The following is a 24,365-nucleotide window of genomic DNA, read 5'->3' as shown; positions in this document are numbered from 1 at the left end:
AAAATCTGTAGAAGATACTTTGCAGTGCTTTTGGTTTTATGAGATAGTACCTGATTTTAAAACCTAAAAGAAAGCAGATATCATAAAGATGATAATGATTTTTATATGACAGTCTGGAAACTATTTAGCAGCCAACAAATAAAATGGTGAAGTAAAATGCTATCAGCTTTTTACTTTCATAGACTGCCTTCATAGTGACAGTTTGGAAACTTCTTTTTTTGACTCAGTCTTTTACAGCAATATTTTCCATGAACTTTTCTCACATTTAGTAGCTTTCATATTCTTTTGAAATACTCTCAAGTTTTTGAATTTTAATCTGCATTGCAGAAAGTGCTGTGCTCCTTTCAACTATTGTCATGGCTAGCTCTGTGATATGTGAACGTATGTGAAAGGAGAATAAATTTTACACTTTTTAGTTCTCAGACTAATACAATTTTAATGGAGAATGGCCTGGTAATAGATATGTAACTTGTCTTAAAATAGCTACAGCTTAGATTTTAATTCTTAAAATTTCAGAATGAACATGAAATTTTGCACTAATGATGGAAAACAGATTTTTTAATGAAGCTCTGACAACCTGAGCAGATGAGAATCACTTGGAGAAGACCAGGTATTTCACACGGGTTTTCACATCTTCCTTTCCATCCAACATAAACTATACCAAGGTGCTAACTTAAAAACTGAAATTATTTCTATGATATATTGCAACACATCCAACTCCTGTAGCCACAGTTTAAACCTCTTTGCTTTTAGGTGGCAATAGTCCTTCTTAAACTACATCTATTATCTCTCTGTACAAGTTATATTAATTCTTAGCAGACGTTAAGTCACATTCAATAGTTTTTTCAGTATTATCTTCCACTGATGTCAAAAAAGCAGGCTAAAAACTGATAATGTGTCTGTTAGAGCCTCATATGTTTCTCAGAAACTTTAAAATACAGAAGTTGGACACTTTCAAACTTTGCTCCGCATCACAGCATTACAGAATAATCCCAGAGGTTTGAAGGCACCTCTGGGTGTCCTCAGGTTCAGCGCCTCCTCAGAGTGCAAACAAATGAGATCTGAGCACTGACAAGGAGGGGGATTCCAAAGCTTGTCTGGGCACATGTTCCAGCTTTGGATCATGCATATGGTGAAAATTTTCCTAATACATGACATAAATTTCCTGTGTTCTAATTAGTGCCAGTTACTTTTTTGTCCCATCTCTGAGCTCATTTGAGAAGAGTCTGGTTGCATCCTTTCTCTCTCTCTTTTCATTACATTATTGTAGATAGAAATAGGGCCTTTTGTCCTCTCCCTGCATGATCCATGCTCTTGGTGGTCTTCCCTGGACTTCAATGTGTCAGTACCTTACTTGTACTGGGGAGGCCAAGACTTGAAATAGTGCCCCAGAGATGATCTCACAAATGCTGCATTCAGGGGAATAATCACTTTCCACAACTACATTCTCATTAGTAAGGTGCAGAGTGCCGTTGGTCACCTTGGTCACAAGGATACATTGCTGAATTGTGTTCACTCTAGTGTCAGCCAGGACATCCAGTCTATTTCTGCAGAGCTATTTTGTATTAGGTTGACCTCCAGGCTGCGTTGCTGAATGGGTTTATTCCATCTCAGATACAGCATTTTGCACATGCCTTGGACTGAACTTTGTGGGTTTCCCATCAGTCCATTTCTTCAGCCTGTTGCTGTCCAAAACAGCAGCCCTGTGCTCCAGTGGGTCGACCATCCCTCCCCAGTTTGATTTTCTGTCTGAAAATTCATTGGTTGTGCAGTCTGTCCCATTGTCAAGGTCATCCATAAGGATGCTAAACATTCCTGGTACCGGTATCACTCTCTGGGGGATGCCTCTAGTGATTAGCTGCAAGTTGAGGTTTGTATGCTAGTCACAATGTGTTAGTCCCACAGGGACTTTGGTCCCATTGCTTTTCTGATCACTTTGGTGGATTTGTCTGTCTAGCAGTGATTGTGTTAAGGACCTTGCTCATTACAAGATATGCAGCATCCAGTGTCCTCCCGCTGCCCAACACACAGCTAGATAAGCATGATTTGTGTCTAAAACAACAGCTGTAGTTTTTCAACCCTTGAAAGAGTAAGGTACATTCAGTTTAATATAAAATCAGTTTTACACATCATCTTCCAAACAGGCTTTGTCCAATGCTGTAAGATTTTAATGTTGCATATAGTACAAATAATATCTTGCTACGAAAACTCCCGAAAACCTCTAAAAACTTCCTTTCAGTGGTCAGGTTCATGGGCTTCACAACATGTGAGCTGTAGGAACATCAAATCACAACCCCACAGGATTTCTAGCTGGTCAGAATCTCTGAGTGCCTGTTCACCCACGAGAGGGCGAGATGACTCTGCTCTATTAAGAAGTGAAAGCAAATCTGCTCTCCAGAGTCCCTTGAGGTGCCAAAGCCACAGAAGCACAGGGCAGAAACTAAAGAACTTTTTGTTAAAACCCGTTGTGGACAATATGATTTAGCAACAAAATTGCCTTGGTGCTGTTAATTTTAAGCTTAAAGCATCAAAAGGGAATCTTCTATAAGCTTTCTATGCTTATTCCTGTTGTTATTTCTATGTTTACTTATTTCTATGTTGAAAGAGCACCTTTCTTGAGGGGGTGGCAGGGCAGACTGTCATTCTGTTATTCCATGAAGGCAGACTTCTTAGTGTAAAAAAAGCCAGTTTTAATTTTAAAAAAGATTTTGGAAATCTAGGCTGTCTGTAAGTTGCATATCGTTAATTGATTGAGGATGGAAGACGCCTCTGGAAGTTATCTTGTCAGCTCCCTGCTCAAGATTGGCCAGAATCAAGCCCTGGAGGTTTTTTACTATCTCCAAGGCTGGAGACTCACAACTTCCCTGGGCAACCTGTGCCAGTGCAGGGTCACCCTCACCATAAAAAAAAAAAACCCTTTCTGATGTTCAGAGGGAACCTCCTGTTTTTAGATTGTCACCCATTGCTTCTGATCCTGTCACCGGGCATCACTGAGTCGAGTCTGACTCCTTCTTCTTTGTACCCTCCCTTCAGATGAGGGACTTCACCAGGCTAAAGAGTCTCTCAGCTCTCTCTGCTTCTCTTCATACGAAAGATGCTCCAGTCCTTCCAACAACCTCATGGCCCTTTGCTGCACTCACTTCAGAATGCCCACATCTCTCTCCTGCTGAGGAACCCAGAACTGAACGCAGGACTCCTGATGTGGCGTCAGTGGTGCTGATATTTTAATGGTGCTGTAAAAGTATTCCACAGTTCTTTTTGTGCTTTCTCTCTAACATTACAAATATGATGACACCTGTAGAAGATATCCATTTTAATGCATATCTCATATTTCTTTACTAAACACTAAGGAATAACAAAAAACCTGTGACAACTGCAGCATTTTTTTAGTCATTATTATGGTCACATATTCACCCCCTGCTACTGCAAATGCTCTTTGCCATTCTCTGAATTCGCCCCTTTTCTTTCTGTCAAGGCCATTTTGTTCACTGCTGGCAAGCCACAATAAGAATTATTTTCCTTTTTTTTTTTTTTTTCTGGGTTGACTATGAAACTTGAAAAAAAGTAGCATCTTCACAAGAGCCATGTAGTGAGTTTGTTTTTCACCACAATAACTACATGCCTGTCTAAGAAGTCAATGACACATCAGCATATTTCAAAGTAATTTGCATCATTGCTGATCTTGTGCACTTTCTCATTGTACCTTCTCCTCATTGCTCTCCAGCTTCAAAAGTCATCCCAGATTTTTCATTTCCAATATTTGCTTATCATCCTTTCTTATTCATTACAAGCCCAGAACTCAAACTGTACTAGAAACTTACCCTGTGATTATCTTGGAAGTGAATATTATGTCTTGCTCAGTAGCTTATGTGAAAAACCTTCATAGTTTATAGCAACAGGCTTTCCTGCTTTTACATACGCCTTAGAGTTAGCATGCTCTCTGCACACAATCTAATGAGGTAATAACAAAATGCAACTTTTGATGCTTTACAGTTGTGGTGAAGTGAGTAATGAGTGAATGAACACTTGAAAATACAACTCATTAGTGAAAAACTGTCTAGTTTGCTATAGATCTTTTGCTGAAAAATGCTGAAAAATATCTATACATATATTTTATGCACATTTTTTTCTACTCCAAATAGCTATCTATAAGTCTGAAGATCCACATTCAATAAAAACTTAGAGTAAAAGGAAATAACTTGCCTGTTTGTAATCCTGGACTTGGAAACAATAAGTGTTCTGCATCTAATTTCCACTTTTTAAGTCCATTCTGTAGCAAGTCTAAAGCTGAAAACTAAGCCTTCTCTAACAGTAAGAATTTCCTGGGTTTGAAAATCTAAAAAGATTAAAGTTTGCAGGGATACCTGTACTAGAATACATCTTGTTCCTGTTCCCCTGAACTAGAAGGAGATTTGGCTCTGACCTTTCTATCGAAGGTTATTTACTATTAGAAAGTATAACTACACATGAGGCCCAAGTGTGGGAAAATGTGGATAATTCCTGTTACAAAAAAGCAGTCTATTTTTTCAGCAGCTTAAAGGAATGGTGTCAGTGTATCAAAAAAAAATCCTAAATTTTAATATGTTATTTCTATCTGGAGATAATAATTACAGTAACAGCATGATTATTGTACCTGAAAGATTTAAAATTTCCCTTTTGTATGAGATTCATTTTAATAGATACATAAAATATTTTAAAGTGCATATAAAATACCTTTTTATATATCAGTGCATTTGTTTCCCTTAACAATGCATGTAATATATATGTATATTTCAGTGCATTTATTTCCTGTAACAATGCATATTATATTTATAGATATAGATATCGACATACAGATATATAGACATATCAGTGCATTTATTTCCCTTAACACTGCTTTATTTTTTTACTGCAGTATTCACATCAGTCTCAAAAGACCCTTTAGTGAGGCATCCATACTAAGGAAAAATAAAATGTCTTCTGAGTATCATTATTGAATCAAAAAAGAATAATTGTCAGGAATAAAAGTTAACAAAAGCATAACATTATGCATTCTAGTTGCAAAACACACATTATGCTTTCTAGTCAAACAATAGAGTAGGCATTTATATTTTATCAACTGCATTAGAAAGATGAAGTAAACCTGCAAGGCATTCAGTTACTCACAATCATAACTTTCTGTTATATATATGTATAATATATATAGAATATATAGAATATGTATATATACATATATATATATTCTATACTATGTATAGAAAGAGTATAGGTACATTTGGTTTTCTGTGACATGCAGAATTCTCCACACAATCCAGAATTATTTCTTTACAGAACTCTCATACCTATAAAATGTTCCCTCAATTTCCTAGACCTCTTCCATCAATTTACCCCATCGTTACTCAATTGAAGGACTGAAAAAAGTTCAAAAAACACAACCAGACTTCCAGACTGTAGAGTCACGTACCTTCTGAAAGGAAAAACAGCTGTGGGCTTGTAGTCCATCCTGATAGTGCAGCACTGTTTTCCAAGAGTGTTCACCTGGTGTTAGCCGAGTGCGAGGGCCAGCATGTCAGTGGCATATGGTACCTCACCTGTTTCCAGAACTTAGAGTTGGGTGACTGCGGGTGCACCGTGTGCTCCTCTTTCCATTTGATGGTACCTTGCTGCTTAATAATAAACCTAAGAGATTCCTGAAGCTTCCCATAAGTCCCAATTTTGTCCATTTCCAGAAGGATCACCTTTGTGTCATTTTGAATGAGAGCGCTATATAAAGCAATGTGTTGATCATAAGCATCTTCTTTAGAATTAATCAGCTGGTGTGTTAGCAGGATGATCAACCGTCTGCTCTTCTGCATCCTCTTCTCAGTTGCACTGGCTGCATCTAGCAATGTACAAGGAAATGATGAGACACTGGTAGTTCTTTTAAAATTCTTTTGAGGATGGAAACTCCATTTTCATTGCTTTGAAACAAGACATAATTTCTATCTTACTTCAGTCTGATACAGGTTGTTTATTTATTAGAAAAAGACTTTATCGCTAAACCCCTCAAAAAGACAAAAAAACCAACAACCAACAACCAAACGGGATGGGGAAGGGGGAGAGTAAAGCAAAAAACCCAAACCACAAAGCTTTCATTTCAAATTTTTATTTTTTTTTGGTTGAAACATTAATATTTTCACTGCTTTTAAGTATTGATAGGAATTTCTAGTCCAGTGACCTAGAGTCAAATTCAGGAGATCTGACTGTGTCAAAATTGTGTTTGATCAACAGTCTCCATGTAAGGAATTGTGTTGTACCAAATTTAATGCCTTAGAGATGATCGTGCAATACTTACCCATGAAAACTAGTCATTAGGAGACTTTCGGATTACTTGCTTCTAGGAGTCTGATTTCCAGGTGGGGTTAGAGTTAATTACAATTAATTGTCCTGAGTTATTTTGTGCTAATTTATACGCTAATCTGTGCATTGTTGGCCTTCACCCTGCAGGGGTAGATCAAGATTTTTCAGGGCATCTGTGTGTCAGCACAAACTGAAGGTGTTTGAATTTCCCACTGCCATGTTAGGGAGAGCTGATCAATGCTACTGTCACTTTGATGCTGGGCCAAAAGAAAGGAAGTGGGAGCCCAGCTGAGGAAATTCAACCCACCAATTATTTAACAAACCAGATGATTAGCAGATGCATCAGCCAGCTCCATATGTACCCTCTTTTTTTTTTGCTGGGGGCTGCCAGACCACTGCAAGTGGTGTAAGTTTTTGCCATTGACAGTTTTGTGAGCTACTGTAGCTCCTTGTGCTGGATCTGCGAATGGTCTGGATCAACAACTTTTGCAGCTGTTCTTTACCTTTGTTTTTTCCAAGGCCAGGCAGCCCTTTCATAACTTTCCAGAAGAGAAGGACATCAAAGATCTCAGCCTCAGGGCAGATGAATGACACCTGGCCCAGTGCAGATGATTTCAGAAATGTGAAACAGACAATGCATCAGTTTAGGCTTCATGCATGCTCACTGACAGAGAGAGAAGATCCGGTCTACAGAAGAACCAGAGCACAAGATAGACAGACAAGTCAGCTCTGGAGGAGGGCAGATAGCACCTAGGCAGCAGCAATCATACGCAATAGCGTGGAGGGTGCCTATATGGAAATTAGCACAGATTAATTAACATGATTTCATCCTGAAAGACAAGAAAGCAGGAATAAAGCATACCAATTCTCTCCTGAACTAACGCTGGGAATTGTGTGAAGGAAAAATAGATCATATCAGTGAAAAGAAGCTGGACTTCTTGTGACTCTAACACTCCCATAAAAGGCTGAAAAATCCTGAGTGGTAACACCAAAGGTGTTTCCTCAGCTGAGTTTGTGGGTTTCTCCTCTTCCCTGTCTTGTGGTCAGCCAAGCCAGCTCACACATGGTTTGGTTGTGGCTTTGCCCAGATAATGGCTTGGCAGAGTTAGACTTTCCAAAGAGCAAGTGTATGTTCAAAAGGGTCACACTCAGGGTTATGTTTCCTGTGCGTTCCAAGATGATAAGAAGTCTGTGCCCCTTCCTTGTAGCTTGCTTTTCCTAGTACTCTGAAAAGCACAGGGTGCCCTTGTGACCTGGCCTGAAAAAGCAGACAGATGGCTGCTGAGGGAATGAGCTTCGAGGTCAGGAATGTAGAGTGACTTCCCATACACCTAAAAGGGACTAGAATCACAATTTGCTCAAGCTTGACAAGTAATTCAGTGCATTATCAGATCTGAAACTTACCTTCTCCAGGATATATATCTCTCCCATAAATACACAATTTATATCCACATTTATTTTCTAGAATATCTGGCATGATTTGGTAAACAAAATATTCCACAAAACTAGCTTCACTGGTGTGGTTTTTGGGGTAGATAACATACGCATCATATATCTTCCCATCTATAAGGCAAAACAAGAGGAAGGAGTATTGTGTTAACATGAATTAGAGCTGTCTATTGCAAAAGGTAGGAGAGAAATAAAAACATCAGTCACAGAAATAGATCTAAGAAGAAATTCTGGCCAATCTGAATAATGTATATCATCTAGTGCGCTTCTGGAAACTGAAGACTGTGCATATTTGGTGTTAATCATGCTCAATTGTTTTATCCTGTGTATTCATAGCTTTAGAGAATCTGGCCTTTGTATTGTGAAGGCTGTATTCCAAAGTATATGGAGTAAGATTTCAATTGATCAATGCATATTAGCATGATATAGCAATGAAGTTCATAATTTGTTATTTCAGTGATACAATTCACTGTTAACAGTTTTTGTCTCTCAGCACAAGATATTCCATTTAAATTCTTTCATCTTGAAGATTTTATTCATCATTCCCACAACATATCACACTCCTGAGTGAAAATCCCATTTCTTAGGAAACTGTCTTACAATAAGAACCAAGTACAAAGTCAAGTATTTATTTCATTCCTTGCTTCATTTCTCTAAATTCAGTTTTCTATTAGAGCATTTTTATTCTAATCCCAAGTGTTTCTTTCTTTTTGGTGGAAATGGCCATATTCTTTCTTTTGTTGCTGAGGTTCCTGCTCATACCTTTCCAACAATAGATTGCATGAGAAGCAGTTGAGGGATCTGGGGTTATCTAGTCTGGAGAAGAGAAAACTCAGGATTGATCCTATTGCTCTCCATAATGACCCAAAAGGAGGTTGCAGTCTTCTGGGGGTCAGCCTCTTCTCCCAGGCAACCAGTGACAGGACAAGAGGATACAGTGCTAAATTGGACATGGGGAGGTGTAGGTTGAACACTAGGAAGAATTTCTTTGTAGAAAAGATGATTGGGCATTGGAATGGGCTGCCCAGGGTGGTATTGCACTCACCATCCCTGGAAGTGTTTAAGGAAAGGCTGGAAAGGGCACTGAATGTCATGGTCTAGCTGACATGGTGGTGTTTGGTCGTAGGTTGGACTCAGTGATTGCAGAGGTCCTCACTGATTCTCTGAATCTGTGATTTTGTGATTCTGTAATAATAATGAAATGTCCATTTCCAGAGCCTGATTAATTTCATCATAAAATATACCTACATGGAAACTGTCCTAAAAAAGCATACTTCTTTCCTTTTTAATGAGAAGATAAGTAACTAGATTAGCTGTAGAGATCTACCAAGAGTCAGCTTCAGATTTAAAAATTGTCCAGTTAGCTGGATTTGGTCTCTTAAAAATATCTCATCATGTCATTAGGCACCACCAGCTCTTCTGCTGCCCCCTGCAGAGGGGTTCAGGTCTCACTTAAGCCCTAAGGCTTAACAGCACCAACTGCTTAAGATTAGACACCTGGATCCAGCCATAGATCTCCAGGTTTCAAGTCTAAGTTGGAAACTTGCATGTGTGCACTTTCATTTCATGCAACTAAATGTAGATGTCTGAATCTTGTGTTGAAAGCAACCAATAAAGTTAGATGGGATGTATTCCTCCAGAAATGTCTTCCGCACTATTGGTATCTGTCTTTTTGGCCTACAAAAACTGTGTTGCTCTAACATATGCTTTTAACACGTTAGCCATCAGGTTTGTTCCTTTGCATTAGAGAGCACATAACAAGTACAGTTAATAGCACTGTAAATCAGATTTTCAACATCCTTCAGTATTTTATGGCAAATACTTTCATAAAAAAGCTACAAAACCAGGACTGAATCTCTCTTTTATGTAATTCAGTGCTACAAAACCCAGGAAACAAGGGAGTGTAAAGCACTTGCAGAGCTATGTATGACTTCTCTTTACTAAAGGTGTAAGAAAGAGAAGAATCAGGTTCAGGTGTCATGAGTTTAGCAACTATGAAATAAATTACTTTCCCTATGATTTGTCAATTTTCTTTTTTAAAACTTTCTTTCTCAAATCTTACTTACCATCCTTGACTGAGTAGGGCTGGAATATCTCCCGGTACAACAGGACGATATCAACTCGGAAAGACTGGTAAAGGATAACTGAGATTGCTATTGCACCCAGCAGAACTAGAGATCCTGTGATCAGGAGGACATTAGGAAGAACTTCTGGAAAGTAGAAGAATATACTGTTAGCCACAGAGAAGTTTACCTGTGTGCTGAAGCTTTAGCCTCGTATCAGGGGGACAGGAGGACATTAGGAAGAACCTTTGCAAAGAGGAATACATTGTTGGCCACAAAGAAGTTAACTTGTGTGCTGAAGCTTTAGGCTCATATCCTTACTTCTGTTAAAGCTCTCAGGAGTTCAAAACAGAGATGACAAAGCTTTTTTCTTCCCTAGCTGGCATAGCCAACACATCGACTCCTGAACTAGAAGCATATTGTGCAGTATATAATAAATATTCACTTTGTTGAGTCCAGACCTACTTATGCTAAAAACCACAGTTGGCAATGATGTTTAAGTATTTTGTAACTTTTAAAAGCTGGTAATAACACGACCAATTTTTGAGGCATATAAGCCTAAGGATGAAAATACACAAAAGGACAAGTGGAGGCTTCTGGTATGATTGCACAAATAGGGTACAAAGACCATGTGCAAGTAACGAAATCTGCAAGATAAGAACTAAGATAAGCATTAGACAAGCAGGAAGACAGAACATGTCCCGGTCACAAAAATAAACTATGATTATGCTTATGCTTAGTCAGATGATGTTCTCTCCTGCCTTTTCCTTTCAAGAGGGTCAAGGAGCATGTAATAGCAATGGTGAGTAAGAAAAACTGGGATAGGAAGGAGCCACCCACTTTAGTTCCAGTTTCCCTTGTGGAAGAGCTCTAGAATCTTTCCGTCTTTACCTCAGAGATGAAGACTTATCAAGGATAGATTAAGTCTAGATATATGGAAGACATTTTTTACACTGAGAGTGGTAAAACAGATTGCCCAGCAAAACTGTGGGTGCCCCATCCCTGGAAATGTTCCAGAATAGCTTGGATGGGATGCTGAGAGATTTGGTCTAGTGGAAAGCATGCCTGAGAAATTCTGCTGTAAAGGTATATAAATGGAGAGTTTACAAATACATTTTCCCTTTCCTCTGGTAGGATGTGAGATAAATTAACAAGATTTTCACACTCCTTACATTTCTTTCTTCAGCATTTAAAGGGAAAAAGAAATATTAGACTTGTGATGAAGCTTATCTCACCAGAGCTAGACCAGGAGGAAACACCTTCCAATTAGACTGGGCAAGAAAACAACCAGTTTCTTCTAAAGTTTGGCCATATTTTTAACAGTGTCACATGATGCCTATGAGGGAATTTCATCCTTGTTGACCCCTTCAAATTTTATTATTTGATCCATTTTCCTGATTAATACACACACCCACACAAAGTAAGGAAACCCCTTTCACTCCCTGGAGGAGCTGACCTTCAGAGGGCGATGTTGTTTCTTACTGATGCATTTGCTGACAGTGTGCTCATCATAACATTACAATTACTGGTGTGTTGCATTAACATCTAGAGAAGAAACAGGTTCCAACGTCAACTTTTGCAATTATGAACCTAAAAAATGCTTTTTATATTTGGATTTGCACTGATTAGACCAAGGCTGGAAAAGAAGCAATGTGCCCATGTAGTTTGTAACGTATCAGACAAGAGCCCCACAGAGGTGTCTTCCTGGAAGAGCAGGTTAAATTCCCAGGAATGCTGGTTTAGCCTTTCATTCCTTTCTCTGGAATAAACTAATGAATGTTCACTAATTTAATTCGCTAGCAAACATTCAGCACAATGGAGGCAAGTGCCACAAGCCCCCGAACAGGGCTGAACAGATCCTGTTGTTCCATTTGACCTCACTGCATCACTTGGCAGCTGAATTCATGAGTAAACCATCTTCTATTTATATTCAAGGGCAATGGAAATAAAGAACTATCATCTCACAAGGACTAATACTGGAAAGGCCAGAGAAAACATGTCAGAAAGAAACTTTTGAAGGAGTTCCAGACAAACTCCAGAAGAGCAGCAGTTTTTTCTATTTTCTCTGGCTTCCAAGGTGGATGCACTTCCAGACAGTGAAGGCAGAGATCTGGGTCTAGAGTTCCTGTCCACATCAAGTCTTCAAAATAGGAGCCAAAAAGTTAGCTTTAAACATCTTTGACTAAGAACAGAGCTGATGCTTTGGGCTGAACTTTATGTCTGCTTTGAATGACTGTGTGAAAAAAACATTTACAGGATAGTAGCTAGCAGACATAAGTTGTGCTGTGGGAAACACTGAGGAGAAATACATTTAGAATTTTTTTTTCCTATTAAATACAAACACACAAAACACAAAGAAAAGGAGTGTGCACGTCTTTCTTACACATTTACAAGATGAGAGGCACAAGCGAATCCTGGCATTTACATTATTCTGAGAAACAAGGGACATTGCTTTAGCATAAATATTGCTGAGCTGTGTGGGGACTGAGAGAAGAAAACTAAAGCAGAGCACAGCCATTTCTGGACATAGCATTGCTGACACCAACAGTGCTGAGGAGCACAAGCAGACAGGTTGTCAACAGCGGCAACAAGGACAAGGTCACAGATATTCATACAAAAAAGGCAGCGGTGAAAGCAAGGTCGCAGTCAAGAGCTTTCCTGAGCATTTACTGAAGACCTATGAATAAAAAAACATAATAAGATTTTTCTATAACAGGAATTAGATTCGGTGATTCATGGGATGAATACAGAATATGCTATATGCTCTCCTTCATCTAGTCTGTAATATAGGGCCAACAAGGGACTTGTATTGATTAACTAGTGAGCAGAAACTGTTACTCAGTTTCCTTCCCTCTCATTGCAAGCACACTCCCACACCCAGGTACCTCAGTGCAGAGCTGGTGTGCTTCCAGCTTCCTGAGTGATGTGCACTCAAACTCCCCTATTCAACCGAAACATCTCCTGTCATCTTCCTGCTGGGTGCCATTCTGCTGTTACAATTCAACTATATCCCTTCTAGTCTAGGCTACAGCAAGAAAATTTGTCTGGGCTCTGAAGCCATGATCTTGTAGAAAGTCAGGAGCAGTCGAGAATACAGCAGGACATGGGTCTGTGCACACCCTGTGATCAACAGTACATTTGATTTTACTCTTCCCACCACTCTCTTATAGAAAACCAGTCCCTGTTAAAGGTCTTGACATTTACTTTCAAAGTCCTCAAGAAAAGAGAGTAGTTTTAGATTACATATGAGGAAGAGATTCCTTCCTGTGAGGGTGCTGAGACACTGGAACAGGTTACTCAGAGAAGCTGTGGATGCCCCATCGCTGGAAGTGTTCGAGGCCAGGTTGGATGGAGCTCTGAGCAACCTGATCTAGTGAAAGGTGTCCCTGCCCCTAGCAGGGGGTTTGGAGCTAAGTGATCTTTAAGGTCTCTTCCAAACCAAACCATTCTATGATTCCAGGATTCTTGGTGGTTCAGCATATCTGAAGGGATGAAAAAGGAAAAAATTGATCACAGCTACTTCTTGAACCTCCACAGAAAAAATAGCATTTTCTGCCATAGGAATCTGATTCCAAGGTGTTGGCAACTGTGCGCAGGGATCTGGCTATCCCTATTAAAAAAATAATATTCCCGTATGAGCTAAGGATTATTCTTGTCCTCATCATTTACCACCCTGGATTTTCCTTCTCTTTCAGGTACTGCTAGAAACAGGAATTTTAAAACCGAAGCAAGGGAAAGCCTTTGAAGTGCTACTCACACCTCTGTGTGGCACAGAGGGAACAGTGGCACTCAGAGAAGATAAAGAGTGATTTTGAAGAAGTGATTCACACAACATTCTGTCCAAAAAGGGCACTACAGTGGATGCAGTATAGTAGGGAAGGCAAACAAACTGGCTAACCAGCAGCTGAAACCCTTGTTTTTAAAGTTTGCCTATTTTCTGCCACGCTTTTACACTTGAAACAAAAGTTTGATTTGTCACAGTGGAGAAATATCCTAGAACCAGAATAGTTTTATCACAGGGCTGATACAGTCACGCTCTGCATATTTCATCTCTTGCTGATACTTTGAATAATGTCCTCCCCTCTCTCCAGCCCCAAGGACTCAGCCACGAGAATTTGACAACTGGCTTGAACATGTAGGGAAGAAGCAGGCTGGTTTTGCTTCTTATTAACTGAAACTTTTTTACTATCTGAAACAAACAATAAAATAAACTCACCAGTGCAAAGTGTAAAGAATCAAAATTAAAAAATCCTACCCTCAGATGGCACTTTGAGTTGTAATGTCACCGTGACTCTTGTGTTGTACATTGTGTTCAATGCTATACATGTGAAATTTGACTGCAGATCCTCCTTTTTCACTTCACTTATATTCAAAGTGGTCTCTTCATAGTATACTTGCTCATGTCCATCAAAACTAATAGAAATAGAAAGAGTTGGTACCAGTGGTTTCAAAGGCTAGGCACAGTTTGCATAGAAGAAAGATTATTCTGTGTTATATGCACTTACAAATGAGTCTCTTCATGGAATCTTGATAAAACAAGGCTTTTCACTGGAATGTTATCCACATCCCATCTGACAGCAGCCAGTGGCTGTTTCCTAATCCCTAGGCGAGCCTGACATTTCAGAGACAAAGCAGCACCTAATCAAGATACAGAGATGTAAACGTTCCTTGATGAAAAACATAATTTTATTTTCCTCATAACATCTTTTTTTACAAATCTTCACACAACTTGTGAGTTTTGCCATAACAATTTTGATATATTTTTCTGAACTACTGCTGACAAAATGATACATAGAAGAGACAAAAAGAAATAGTAAAATGACTTTTTCAACAAATGATCTAATAACACATTAAGTGTTACAAAAGGAATTATTTATATTTATTATGATGAAGGCAATGTACCCTTTACTTGTGATGCTTGACACATGTAATCAGCTAGTGAGGAACATAGAAAGGATATGGTGGTTGACACACAAATGTACATAGAAATAACTTCATTACATTTCAGTATGTATTATTTTGCATAAGACTTGTGTGCAGCCTTATCTTGGATTTTATTCAAGTTGGACAAAAGTGAAGTAAACCAGTCCAAGCAAAACTAAAACAGGAAATTACTTATTAAATATTTCCCATTAGGAAACATTTATTCCAAAGTAAGGGTCAACATTGCACTGAAACAAAGTATGATTACAAGCTGTCAAATTGTTTCCATGTAAGTCTGGATCTAAGCAGGTCGTAGATATGATTATCAGATCTTATTATGAGGTCATGCATTGGTATTAGGGAGCATAGAGAAATCCCTTCATTTTTGCAAACAGGAGACAATAGAACCAGTACAGCAGCTGGGTTTAAATGTAAAGTGAATTTGCTCTGTGTAAGCAGTTCCAGAGTGATAGGCAGAGCCCACAGAGCACTAGGCACCGACCATCTTACTAGAGAAAGTTCGTCCTTGAGTAGAGGCCATCTAACTTCTGAGCAACAAAACAGCTGGGGCAAAGAGGAGAAAAGAATGTGAATGTGAGTCAACTGACAAGTCACTGAGCCTCAGTATGTGCCACAGAGAGGGCTGCGGACCCCTGCAGTGTCTGCAACCACAGCAGTCTTGCTGTAGGACAGAAACAGGAGTGGTAGCTACAATCCCTTCTCCCACTTGCCCAGCTTCACCTCACTTGCACTGGGAGACGGGCATCCTGGATTATATATTTAGATTTCAGATGGGTTTAGTCTCTTGCTGGAGAGCCTCACCCTTCTCCACTGACTACAGAAAAACCCCAGACAACTCTCACTCCTACCAAAAACACCTTGTCCTAATGGTGCAAGTTACTCAGAATTAATCTGAATCCCCGAGAATATCTATAGCCCTGAACAGAAGGGAGCCAGGAGCAAGCTCTACATCGTGGGCTGTCCAACCACTCTATCTAAATTCTCTGCTTGGTCCTGTCCTTCAGCCCTCCCAGTATCTTCCAAGCAGACTGGTCTGATCACTGCCAGCCAACATGGGCATGAGACAGGCAGTGCTCCTCAGCCTCAGGGCCATCAACCAGCTCTTTGCTCTCCTTTATTCCTCCACAGAGACACAGGCACTGTCTCCACATGGGGACTGAAAGTAGCAAGGAGTAGCTCTAGTCACAAGAATAGTCCATTGTTCCCTCTTAGAGGTACCTTCAAGCAGTTTCAAGGGATTTAGCCACAGCCCTCTTTGAAGTGACTGGAAGATGTCACCTTTCAGAGTAACGATTCACTCTGTGAATAAACTTAGTGTATCCCAGCAAGAGTAGAAGAAGTTATTTAAATCTTAAACTTTACCTAATGCCTAAATAACCCATGAGTTAGATCTAACTTCGCACCCCTGGGCCTGGAGGGAATTAAATCTGGTAAATATTATGGTGCAAAACTGTGATGGAAAGTTCCATCTTCACATCTTCTTGAAGATACCTGTGTTTGCTAGACCATTACAAAATGTTAATTCAAAAACAAATTAAAATTTGTACTCACCAAGCTCTGCTTCTACTACATCTTTATTCTTTGGAAATATGATTTGAGGTGGTAGAGGTGAGTATTTCACTTTAGAAATTAAAGAGGAAAATAAAGCATGCATTAGCAAGTTGTGAAAATGCATTTTGTAAGATAAGGTTTGCAATTTGTACCATTAATATTTATGATCACAAAACAGAATTTCAAACTAACAGTGTTTCACATACCTCTTGGGACCATCTGGTTTTATTCCTACAACCAAGTATTTCTGGGGAGTATGTACATGTTAATATTTTCACTATTTTTCCCCCATTTATTTAATTTTTTCCCTTTTTACATAGAAAGAGAAAAAAAATAGGTTTTGAATTACTGTTTTAACTGCTGTGTGGGCGGAAAAAGGTAAATGCTGTTATAGACTTGTGTGTTTTCTCAGCTGTTTGGGGTTTTTTTTAAGAGACATTTGAGAAATTACTCATATCCATTATACAAAATAGCTAATATGTAGTTTTATGCAGTATCTGAACTCCAAACATATTGCTTTCTCACCTTGTCCTCATAAAGCTTTTCCATTTCAAGGCACCTCTGTGAAACCCATATTTCCCAAACAAATCTGTAGAAACTCATTTCAATCCCTGCTTCCCAGACTGACTGGATATGATAAAACAGAAGTCAGGAGAGAGCCAGTAACTTCCCAGTTATCTGACCATGCTAAGTTCTTAGCTGACAGCATTCAGAAGCAGAAAGTCCTCTAGATCAGCATGTATATCATAATTCTCTAATATTAACAACACAGAACAGCTCCACTCATCAGCACTCTAATCTTAAAGTGTTAGATTAAAAGTTAGTTATTTTGTTAAAAAACTCAAACAAGTTGTCATTAAGTACTCTAAATTTAGCAAAACCTGCAGCAGACATGCCAGACCCAGCCCAGATTTCACGTTATGTTGCAATCATTTTTTTCTGCAAGGATTTCAAAACAAAGTTAGATGAACTTCAAGATCTGCCTGGATGTAACATAGGATTTTGTAAATTTGAATGCCTTTGGGCCAAATAAAGCCCAGAAATTTTTTGTTGTAACCCAGGAAGAACAGTATTTCAGAAAAGTTAGAGAAGTTTTGATGGAAGCACATTCAAACAAAAATTGTTAGGCGGAGAAGTATCATGTAAAGCATGATCGTGATCATGTAGAGCAACAGGTAGAAAAGGAGGAAAGGCACAACATTTCCCAGCTACTGAACTAGGTCTCTGCTCAAATCTGTCTTCTGTTCAGCTCAGAATAATCAGAATGAACTCTGCTACTCAGATCTGGGCACAGCAGCAAAAACTGCATCCAAGGCTCCCATGCTCCAAGTCGGTGTTCTGCCCACAAGCTGTGTGCCTCCCCAGAGCAAAAAGGCCTGATGTACAGTCTGCAAATGGACATTAGTTTTTTTTAAAAAAACAACCAAACGAAGAAACTAAACAGCAACAAAACAACCACACGAGCCAAACTGAAGCCCTCCACCACTCCCCAAGAAAAGGTCTCTCTGACTATTTTTCTACTGATCTGGTTGCAGAACTGAAGATGCATTTTGAAGTTTTGCAAGTTGATGCAATCTGAAACTGCAAATTGCTGTGTGCCCTTTCCTGACCACCATCCAAATACAAAGCCTCCCCGAACAGACTGAATCCTAGAGGCAACCCAAAGTCCACACACCTCAGTCATATTGGCTGTGTTCAAAATCACAGAGACATAGTAATCACTGAGATCCATATGTTTTCTATTTCTACATGTATCTTGTTCATTTTGTCCATTAAAGACAAATTTAAATTTTTTTCAGTCCGACAAATAAGTATTAGATGGCTGAGATGGACCAAGAGGCATTAAGTTTTTGGCCATCAACACATGACTGATCTAGTAATCGCCAGATAATCCTCACTAGCCACAAATTCTGCTGCTCTCAAAAAATAGAAAGCAGAGCATTGTGGCATCACACTGAGGAGATCCTTCATTTCAGAAATGTGCTACCAGAGAACTTTACCAACCACAGCATCTAACCAGAGTCATCAGAATCTTTTAAACAAAAAACTGAATGAGACCAGGTCTGACTTCACCCCATCTTGCTCTATTTGGATGGCCATCCACAAAATTCATCTAATAAAGCTGATCTAAATCTTAAATAAGATGATAAAACAAACCAACAAAAACCCTTTTTCTTTTTAATGTACAAAAGGAGTTTCCTTTGCTTTAAGTTGACATTAGTCTTTTTATCTTAGTAAGCTACAAAATTACTGTCTTACCCTCACTTATGAAAATTCTTGTTGCTGATACATTAAACACATTTCCTTTATGGGTATAAATAAATTGACAAGTATAATAACCATCATCCTCCCTTCTTGGATTCTCAATATAAATATATTTGTCTTGCTTGAAGTATCTATGTCCCTGAAGAGGTTTGCAGTCCTGGAAAAGAAAAATGTGTTTGGTTGCAAAGAGCTTTTCAGTTTTCTGACCTACACTGGCACTATCAGGGTTTTATTTACCTTATACCACTGGACAATAGTAGCATTCTCATAGTTATCAATGGTAGGACAAACAATTCTTCCTCTTCCAGTGTCATTTGGGTAACGAATCTGACTTGGGAAACATTCTCCTGGCTTGTGTGAATGCACTTGAACGCTCATGTTGTATGACTTGGTGCGATTACTTGAACTTTAAATATGGAATAAGGTATGTCAGTGATTGCATTTTTATATGGAATATATTAATGTTTATAACAAATGTGTGCCATTCTATAAACATGCAGATGATTATTGTATTTCAGTCACAGCTTGATTTTAATGATCTGCCATAAAAAGAGCAGTTGCAGGGTGAAAACATATGAAAAAAGTCATAATTTCCACAAATTATAATTAGAAGAATATATTATCAAAATATATATTCTTGCCAGTCTTACACCTTCCACTTTCCATGTGGCACTTACAGATGTGTTACGCAAGTGTAGTTTCCAGAATCCTCCCTAGAAGCTGGCAGAAACCAAAGAAATCGTTCTATGGAAAACACTCGTGATCCCTCCTCTTCCGCAGGAATTATTCTGTGAGTATCCATGCGATACCAGGTGACTTTCACAAATGTCCACTTGGGACATTTTATCACTAAAGCCTCACCTTCCATAGGATCAACTGCAAATGAGCAAAAGATAAAAATCTCACATAAATTAAGCCTTTGTCCACTGAGACAGAGAACTTGGCATTCCTGGATCAGTAGGCCAGTCACGTCCTTCTACCCTCCTTCAGCTTTCAGCGATGATACATAGCAAGCTTGTTTTCACTAGACTGTTTTTCAATAAAAATTTTGTTTACCTTGAGTTATGGAAACATTTGTTTCCAAAAACAGTAACTAATGTGAAGGGCACAAATAAACAAACAAACAAACAAATCCCTAGGTTCTAAGCAGACACACAGTAATAAACAAGAGGACTTAATTGAAAAATAGTGATTTCTTACAACGAGCTTATTATGTAAATCTTTGCCTAAAATGCTGTTTTTATTCAAAACACAAATTAAAACACAAAGGAAAATACTGGATTTAATGCAGTTATCTTTCTTTACTTCAGTATAATGAATACTTATTTATGCAATAGATGAGTGCTTTTTTCCTGCCTTCTTAATACAGAGAAATGAAATTGATTTTTTTTTTCCTGGAAGAAAGAAATCACAGAAGGAAGTCTGTAGAAGAGATTCTTAGGAAACTAAACTAAAATAAAATAAAATAAAAACAAAAAAAAACAGCTTCTCTCTGAAGTTCATGAAAATGGGGTGGGAAAAATTGAAAGCAATGTGATAATAGGAGAGGAAGAACCTGATGAGAAGGTGGGAAAGTGAAAAGATACCAGAAATAATTGAGAAATATAAGAAGCTTAGAAAAATAAACTGCATGTAGTCACACATAAGAAAAATTAGGAGTAAGACACTAAATTTTTAAACTTTTTTTAACTTAGTATACTTCTACCTTTGAATACTGAAATTGATCCACAGAAACTAGAATCAAGCAATTTTGACAAATATTTAAGTGATCAGGTACCTGAATAGTGTACAGGCCACTGGAAACAAACATTAATTTGAAAGTTAAATTGCATCCTGAGAAGAAAAAGATGGCAGTATGTGCAAGGATGGTGATAGGACAAAGATTGAGACTGGCAGAGAAACTGCAGTAGATAAGGGAGCATGAAAATGAGAGTAGATAACCAAACAGCTAGTGTCTATCATAAATTACATTTTGCAGTGGTGACTTTAGATTTGTAGGTGTACAAATCAGGAGGTGACAGTCTCTACATAATTGAATACTTCTGCTCAGGTTCTTTCTAAAGAAGTGGTCCATCTCCCTTGAAATTGTCATCTCACTTGTTAATTTGGGGCTCCTAAATTAGCCGGGTATGAGTATGAGTAACCCCAACCCCATCATTTTAACAGTTTTCCCACCCACAAGCCTTGCAAAGACACTGGGACATGTCAGGGGGATCAGAAAAGGCAGCATTGCCCTGCCAAAGGTGAAACACACGGGAAATACAGATTTCTTTGAGGAAAAATAGTATGGAGAGGGAAGACATTGAAAAAGAAAGGCCGCATCTAAACTCAAGGACATCTGTGAAAATTATCTTGGCAAATTCTTTGCCAGAATTTGGCATCTTAATAAATATCATTTGCTTGAATCTTAGCTTTCCTACTGTAAAGTTGACAATACGGAGAAATGTCTAGAGATCATATCTTACAAAACTTTTCAGATAAATGAGCATCTCAGCTAGACTACAGAAGTACATGACTACGGTGCAACACTGTGTCACTGGTCAGCATTATATAGCTAAGTCAGTAGAACTGGCCCATCAGAAATGGTTTACTGTCCTGGACAACCCCCCTGTGCAGGGAAACATTATTGTTACACTGCATTTTTCAGTTACCAGCCCCAAATTCAGGACATTAAAGAGCATTTCTATAAAGGATAGCACCCAATTACACCCCTGATTCAGCAGAGTGCATATGCGTAGGCACTGCTCAGTGCAATTAAAGCATGCCCTTGGAGTTTGTGCCCAGCTGGGACCTGGAGCAGCAGCTATTCTCAAATTCTTTCAAGACCCTTTCCTTTCCTGCTTGCAGAGGTGCCAAGTGGCAGAAGTAGACTTGCTGTCATGAAAATGGACAGAGTTTGGTGCATTTTAATATACATTAAAAGCTAGATTTTAAGTTGTGATTTCTGGCTTGAGGTGAAATCACTAATTTTAGGCTTAAAAAGAAAACCACCGATTTGGAAACAGCCCACGCATTTCTACAGAACAAACCTTTTCACAAAGTATTTTTAAAGTGTGACTTACATGTTTCAGATGTCATGGAAACGGAGAGGAAGGCTGATAGGAGGATCAAATCTATAAGCACCATCATATTTCTAAAGAAGAAAAACATTGATATCTTAGAATATACTCTGACTGCATCAATAATGCTGTATTGATGTATATCAGAAAATTGAACAGAAAATCATATCATGCAGTGATAAACCGTATCACGTGAGCTGCTCTGTACAGTGTGTATGTGTGCGTACATAGCAGTGGTTTTGGAGCTTTGAGGTGATGTTATTTGTTCTATCATCATTGAAACTACAGTTGTGACTTAGTTTAGTGGGAGACAGGGAATTACTCCATCATGGTGCTCCTCAGGCAGAAGCCCCTTTTAACTTGCTTGCTTTTTTTTAAAGGAATCTAAATATACATTGGCATTCCCTTCATAGTCAAGCGCAGAGAAACTGTACTTCAAGTTAGAAAAAGACAGATCCTGAGTTTGAAAATGTATACCCTGGTTTTAAATTAAGGTTCTATCCAATCAATTGCTTAGGTGCACAGAACTGTTTTGTCTTTTTCTGAAAGGGAAGTTATCTTCAGTGACAGCTTCTCTAGGTAAGTGTTTAGCAGTAAGACCAAAACCAGGTAAGTGTCATAAACAATGCTAAGCTGAAAAAATGGACTGGAAAGGTAGGTTAAGGAGCATAATATTGTACTTAGCTAAAGCAGCAGGGCAGATCTTGTATCTCACTGGTGTTTTCATTTGTGTATAACTAACACACACCAGCTGTGATTCACACCTCGTGATGTGGCTGAAGAACTCTCCAGCAAAACCCTTGATTTAAAAAACCTGAGCATTTGATCATGGGCACTAAGGTGACCTAATCCAGGAATATCTCAGGAGACAGCAGATATGCAATCCAGCTATACTACCTGGCTGTAAGCATTCTACTTACCATTAAAAAGCCTTGAATGAAGTTCTTCACTGGGTATTACAGAGCAGTAAGTTCTACTGTTGTGTATGAGTAAGTAGCAGTCACAGGATCCTACAGAGAGTAGACAAGCTGTTTTCAAGAGAAATCAAGTTAGAAAGGAAATATAATTTATCTTGCAGATAGTGAGCACAAGGGGAGTAGTGAAAAACAGGCAAGAGATGTAAGTACTGTCGTCACACTTACTGCAAGGAATTTTTATCTCAGTGCCAAAAACTTCCAGACTAAGTAAACATTGACAAGGCTTATCAAGTCCTCTGTTTTTGCCAAGTCTGAAATTCAGAGGAAATTCGGTTTTGAGCTTTCAGAAATATCATCAGCTTTGTATTGATATGGGAAGTTTCTTCTTTTAGAAGGTTTAATACTATCCAGAGGGTTTTTCTTAAACTCTGAAAAACAATAACAAAACTTAGTGTTTGAAAAGTGGGAGAATTTCATTGTAGGTACTATGCAGGGGTATTCACAAATCACAGGAAAGATGAGGTTTAGACCCAAAAAAGCAGCATCTCAGCATTAACATCACAGCAAAGCTGATGCCTTTTACAGGAAGTGAGTCACCAGTCAGGAGAAATACTATGTGTGAGGATCTACCTGCTTTCATTATTGCTGGAGAAAAACACCAAATACAAGTGCAGATGTATTGGCCTTTTTGATTTTAAGGAAACCTTAGGCCAGGTGAACAGATTTTTAGAGGACATTTTCAACACTAACATCAAGAGTTTTGCCCTGGACGGAATGAACAAGGTGGCCCAGAACAGGATTCACGAGTGACCTGGGACCAGGCAGACCCTTAGGAGAAAAAGATTTGTCACAAAATGACACAATGAAATTCACATCACCAGCACAGCAAAGTATTCATCTTTGTTCATCATTTAGAGCACGAAGTTTGTTACTAGAAGCTATTTCTAACACTACCAGGGAGCAAAAATATCCAGATTATTCCTTCTCTACTGGGAGCCTTTTCCCATCAAGTGTTTGGTTTTGTTCCAGCAACTTATCTGACCCCAACAAGGTATGCCAGCAGTTAATGAACTGCCCTTCTATTTTTTAAAGCAATCTTTTTAAGTGAATGATACCTCAGCAAGATGACAAAAACTAAACTGGTTGATTTTTAAAGAAAAATCATTTTAAGTTTGAAGCCTTTCTGAAATGAGGGGTTTTTTCTCATTTGATATTTTGTTTCTAGGTGTTTATTAGGAATTTAGCCACAAGTAATACCACTGTTGGAGACACTGGCAAGTCCCTTATTGCCAGTGCTATTGCAGCCCTAGAAATGGAAGGCTGGTGATTACCAGAAAGTTGCAAGATGTGCTTTCACCATTTTTGAGATACAGCTTTGTCCAGGAAGGGAGACAGACAATTACTTGCTCCCACCAACTTTTCTAAAAGTGCCGGGATGATTCAGGAGTAAGAAATTCATAATTTTGTATCTCCATTTTGGCAGTTGTTGCAATTAGCCTTCTGTTTACTGAAAAAATGTATCTTTGAGAGACCTTACACATACTAGGCTACCAGCCTGCACGAAAAGAATGCAAAATATTTGAGCTGAGATGCTCCCCACCAAATCTGATGATTGCTTTATTGATTTTTCCCTCCATTTTTAAGTTGCTGTGTACCAGCAGCAGTTCAAATAGGGTTTGGGGGTTGTGTGCATGAATATGGACAATATAGAGGGCTCTAATAAAAGAGGAATGTTCCCTGAAAAGTCAAAGAGCTTATGCAATTAAAAAAGCAATGTGATTCTGTTTGCATTCTCCAAA

At 38.7% G+C, this 24,365-nt stretch overlaps 1 protein-coding gene across 1 annotated transcript; it reads right to left on the bottom strand.

Annotated features, from left to right (window-relative positions):
* Positions 1-4,838: 4,838 nt before the first annotated feature.
* IL1RL1 (interleukin 1 receptor like 1) lies at positions 4,839-22,225 on the bottom strand. The gene is made up of 11 exons (XM_066176622.1): positions 22,127-22,225; positions 21,653-21,723; positions 19,268-19,466; positions 18,828-18,996; positions 18,585-18,747; positions 16,326-16,394; positions 14,336-14,468; positions 14,086-14,243; positions 9,834-9,977; positions 7,723-7,881; positions 4,839-5,860 (listed from the first exon to the last, which is right to left on the bottom strand). The coding sequence occupies exons 2-11, from the start codon at positions 21,717-21,719 to the stop codon at positions 5,514-5,516; spliced, it is 1,608 nt and encodes a 535-aa protein (XP_066032719.1). The 5' UTR covers positions 21,720-21,723; positions 22,127-22,225; the 3' UTR covers positions 4,839-5,513.
* Positions 22,226-24,365: the final 2,140 nt, after the last annotated feature.

The sequence above is a fragment of the Chamaea fasciata genome, unplaced genomic scaffold (assembly GCF_029207755.1).
Source record: "Chamaea fasciata isolate MVZ Bird 193981 ecotype frontalis unplaced genomic scaffold, bChaFas1.0.hap1 SCAF_2, whole genome shotgun sequence".
Taxonomy (NCBI): Eukaryota; Metazoa; Chordata; class Aves; order Passeriformes; family Sylviidae; genus Chamaea; species Chamaea fasciata.
Note: the sequence above shows the minus strand (reverse complement) of the source record. Positions and strands in the feature narration are given on the sequence as shown.

Coding starts and splice junctions, on each gene's coding strand:
- IL1RL1 (XM_066176622.1), bottom strand. CDS start 21,719: ATGATGGTGCTTATAGATTTGATCCTCCTATCAGCCTTCCTCTCCGTT. Junction 18,997..19,267: donor TACACTTGCGTAACACATCT/GTAAGTGCCACA, acceptor CCATATTTAAAG/TTCAAGTAATCGCACCAAGT. Junction 14,469..16,325: donor TGTAGTAGAAGCAGAGCTTG/GTGAGTACAAAT, acceptor TATCTTGATTAG/GTGCTGCTTTGTCTCTGAAA.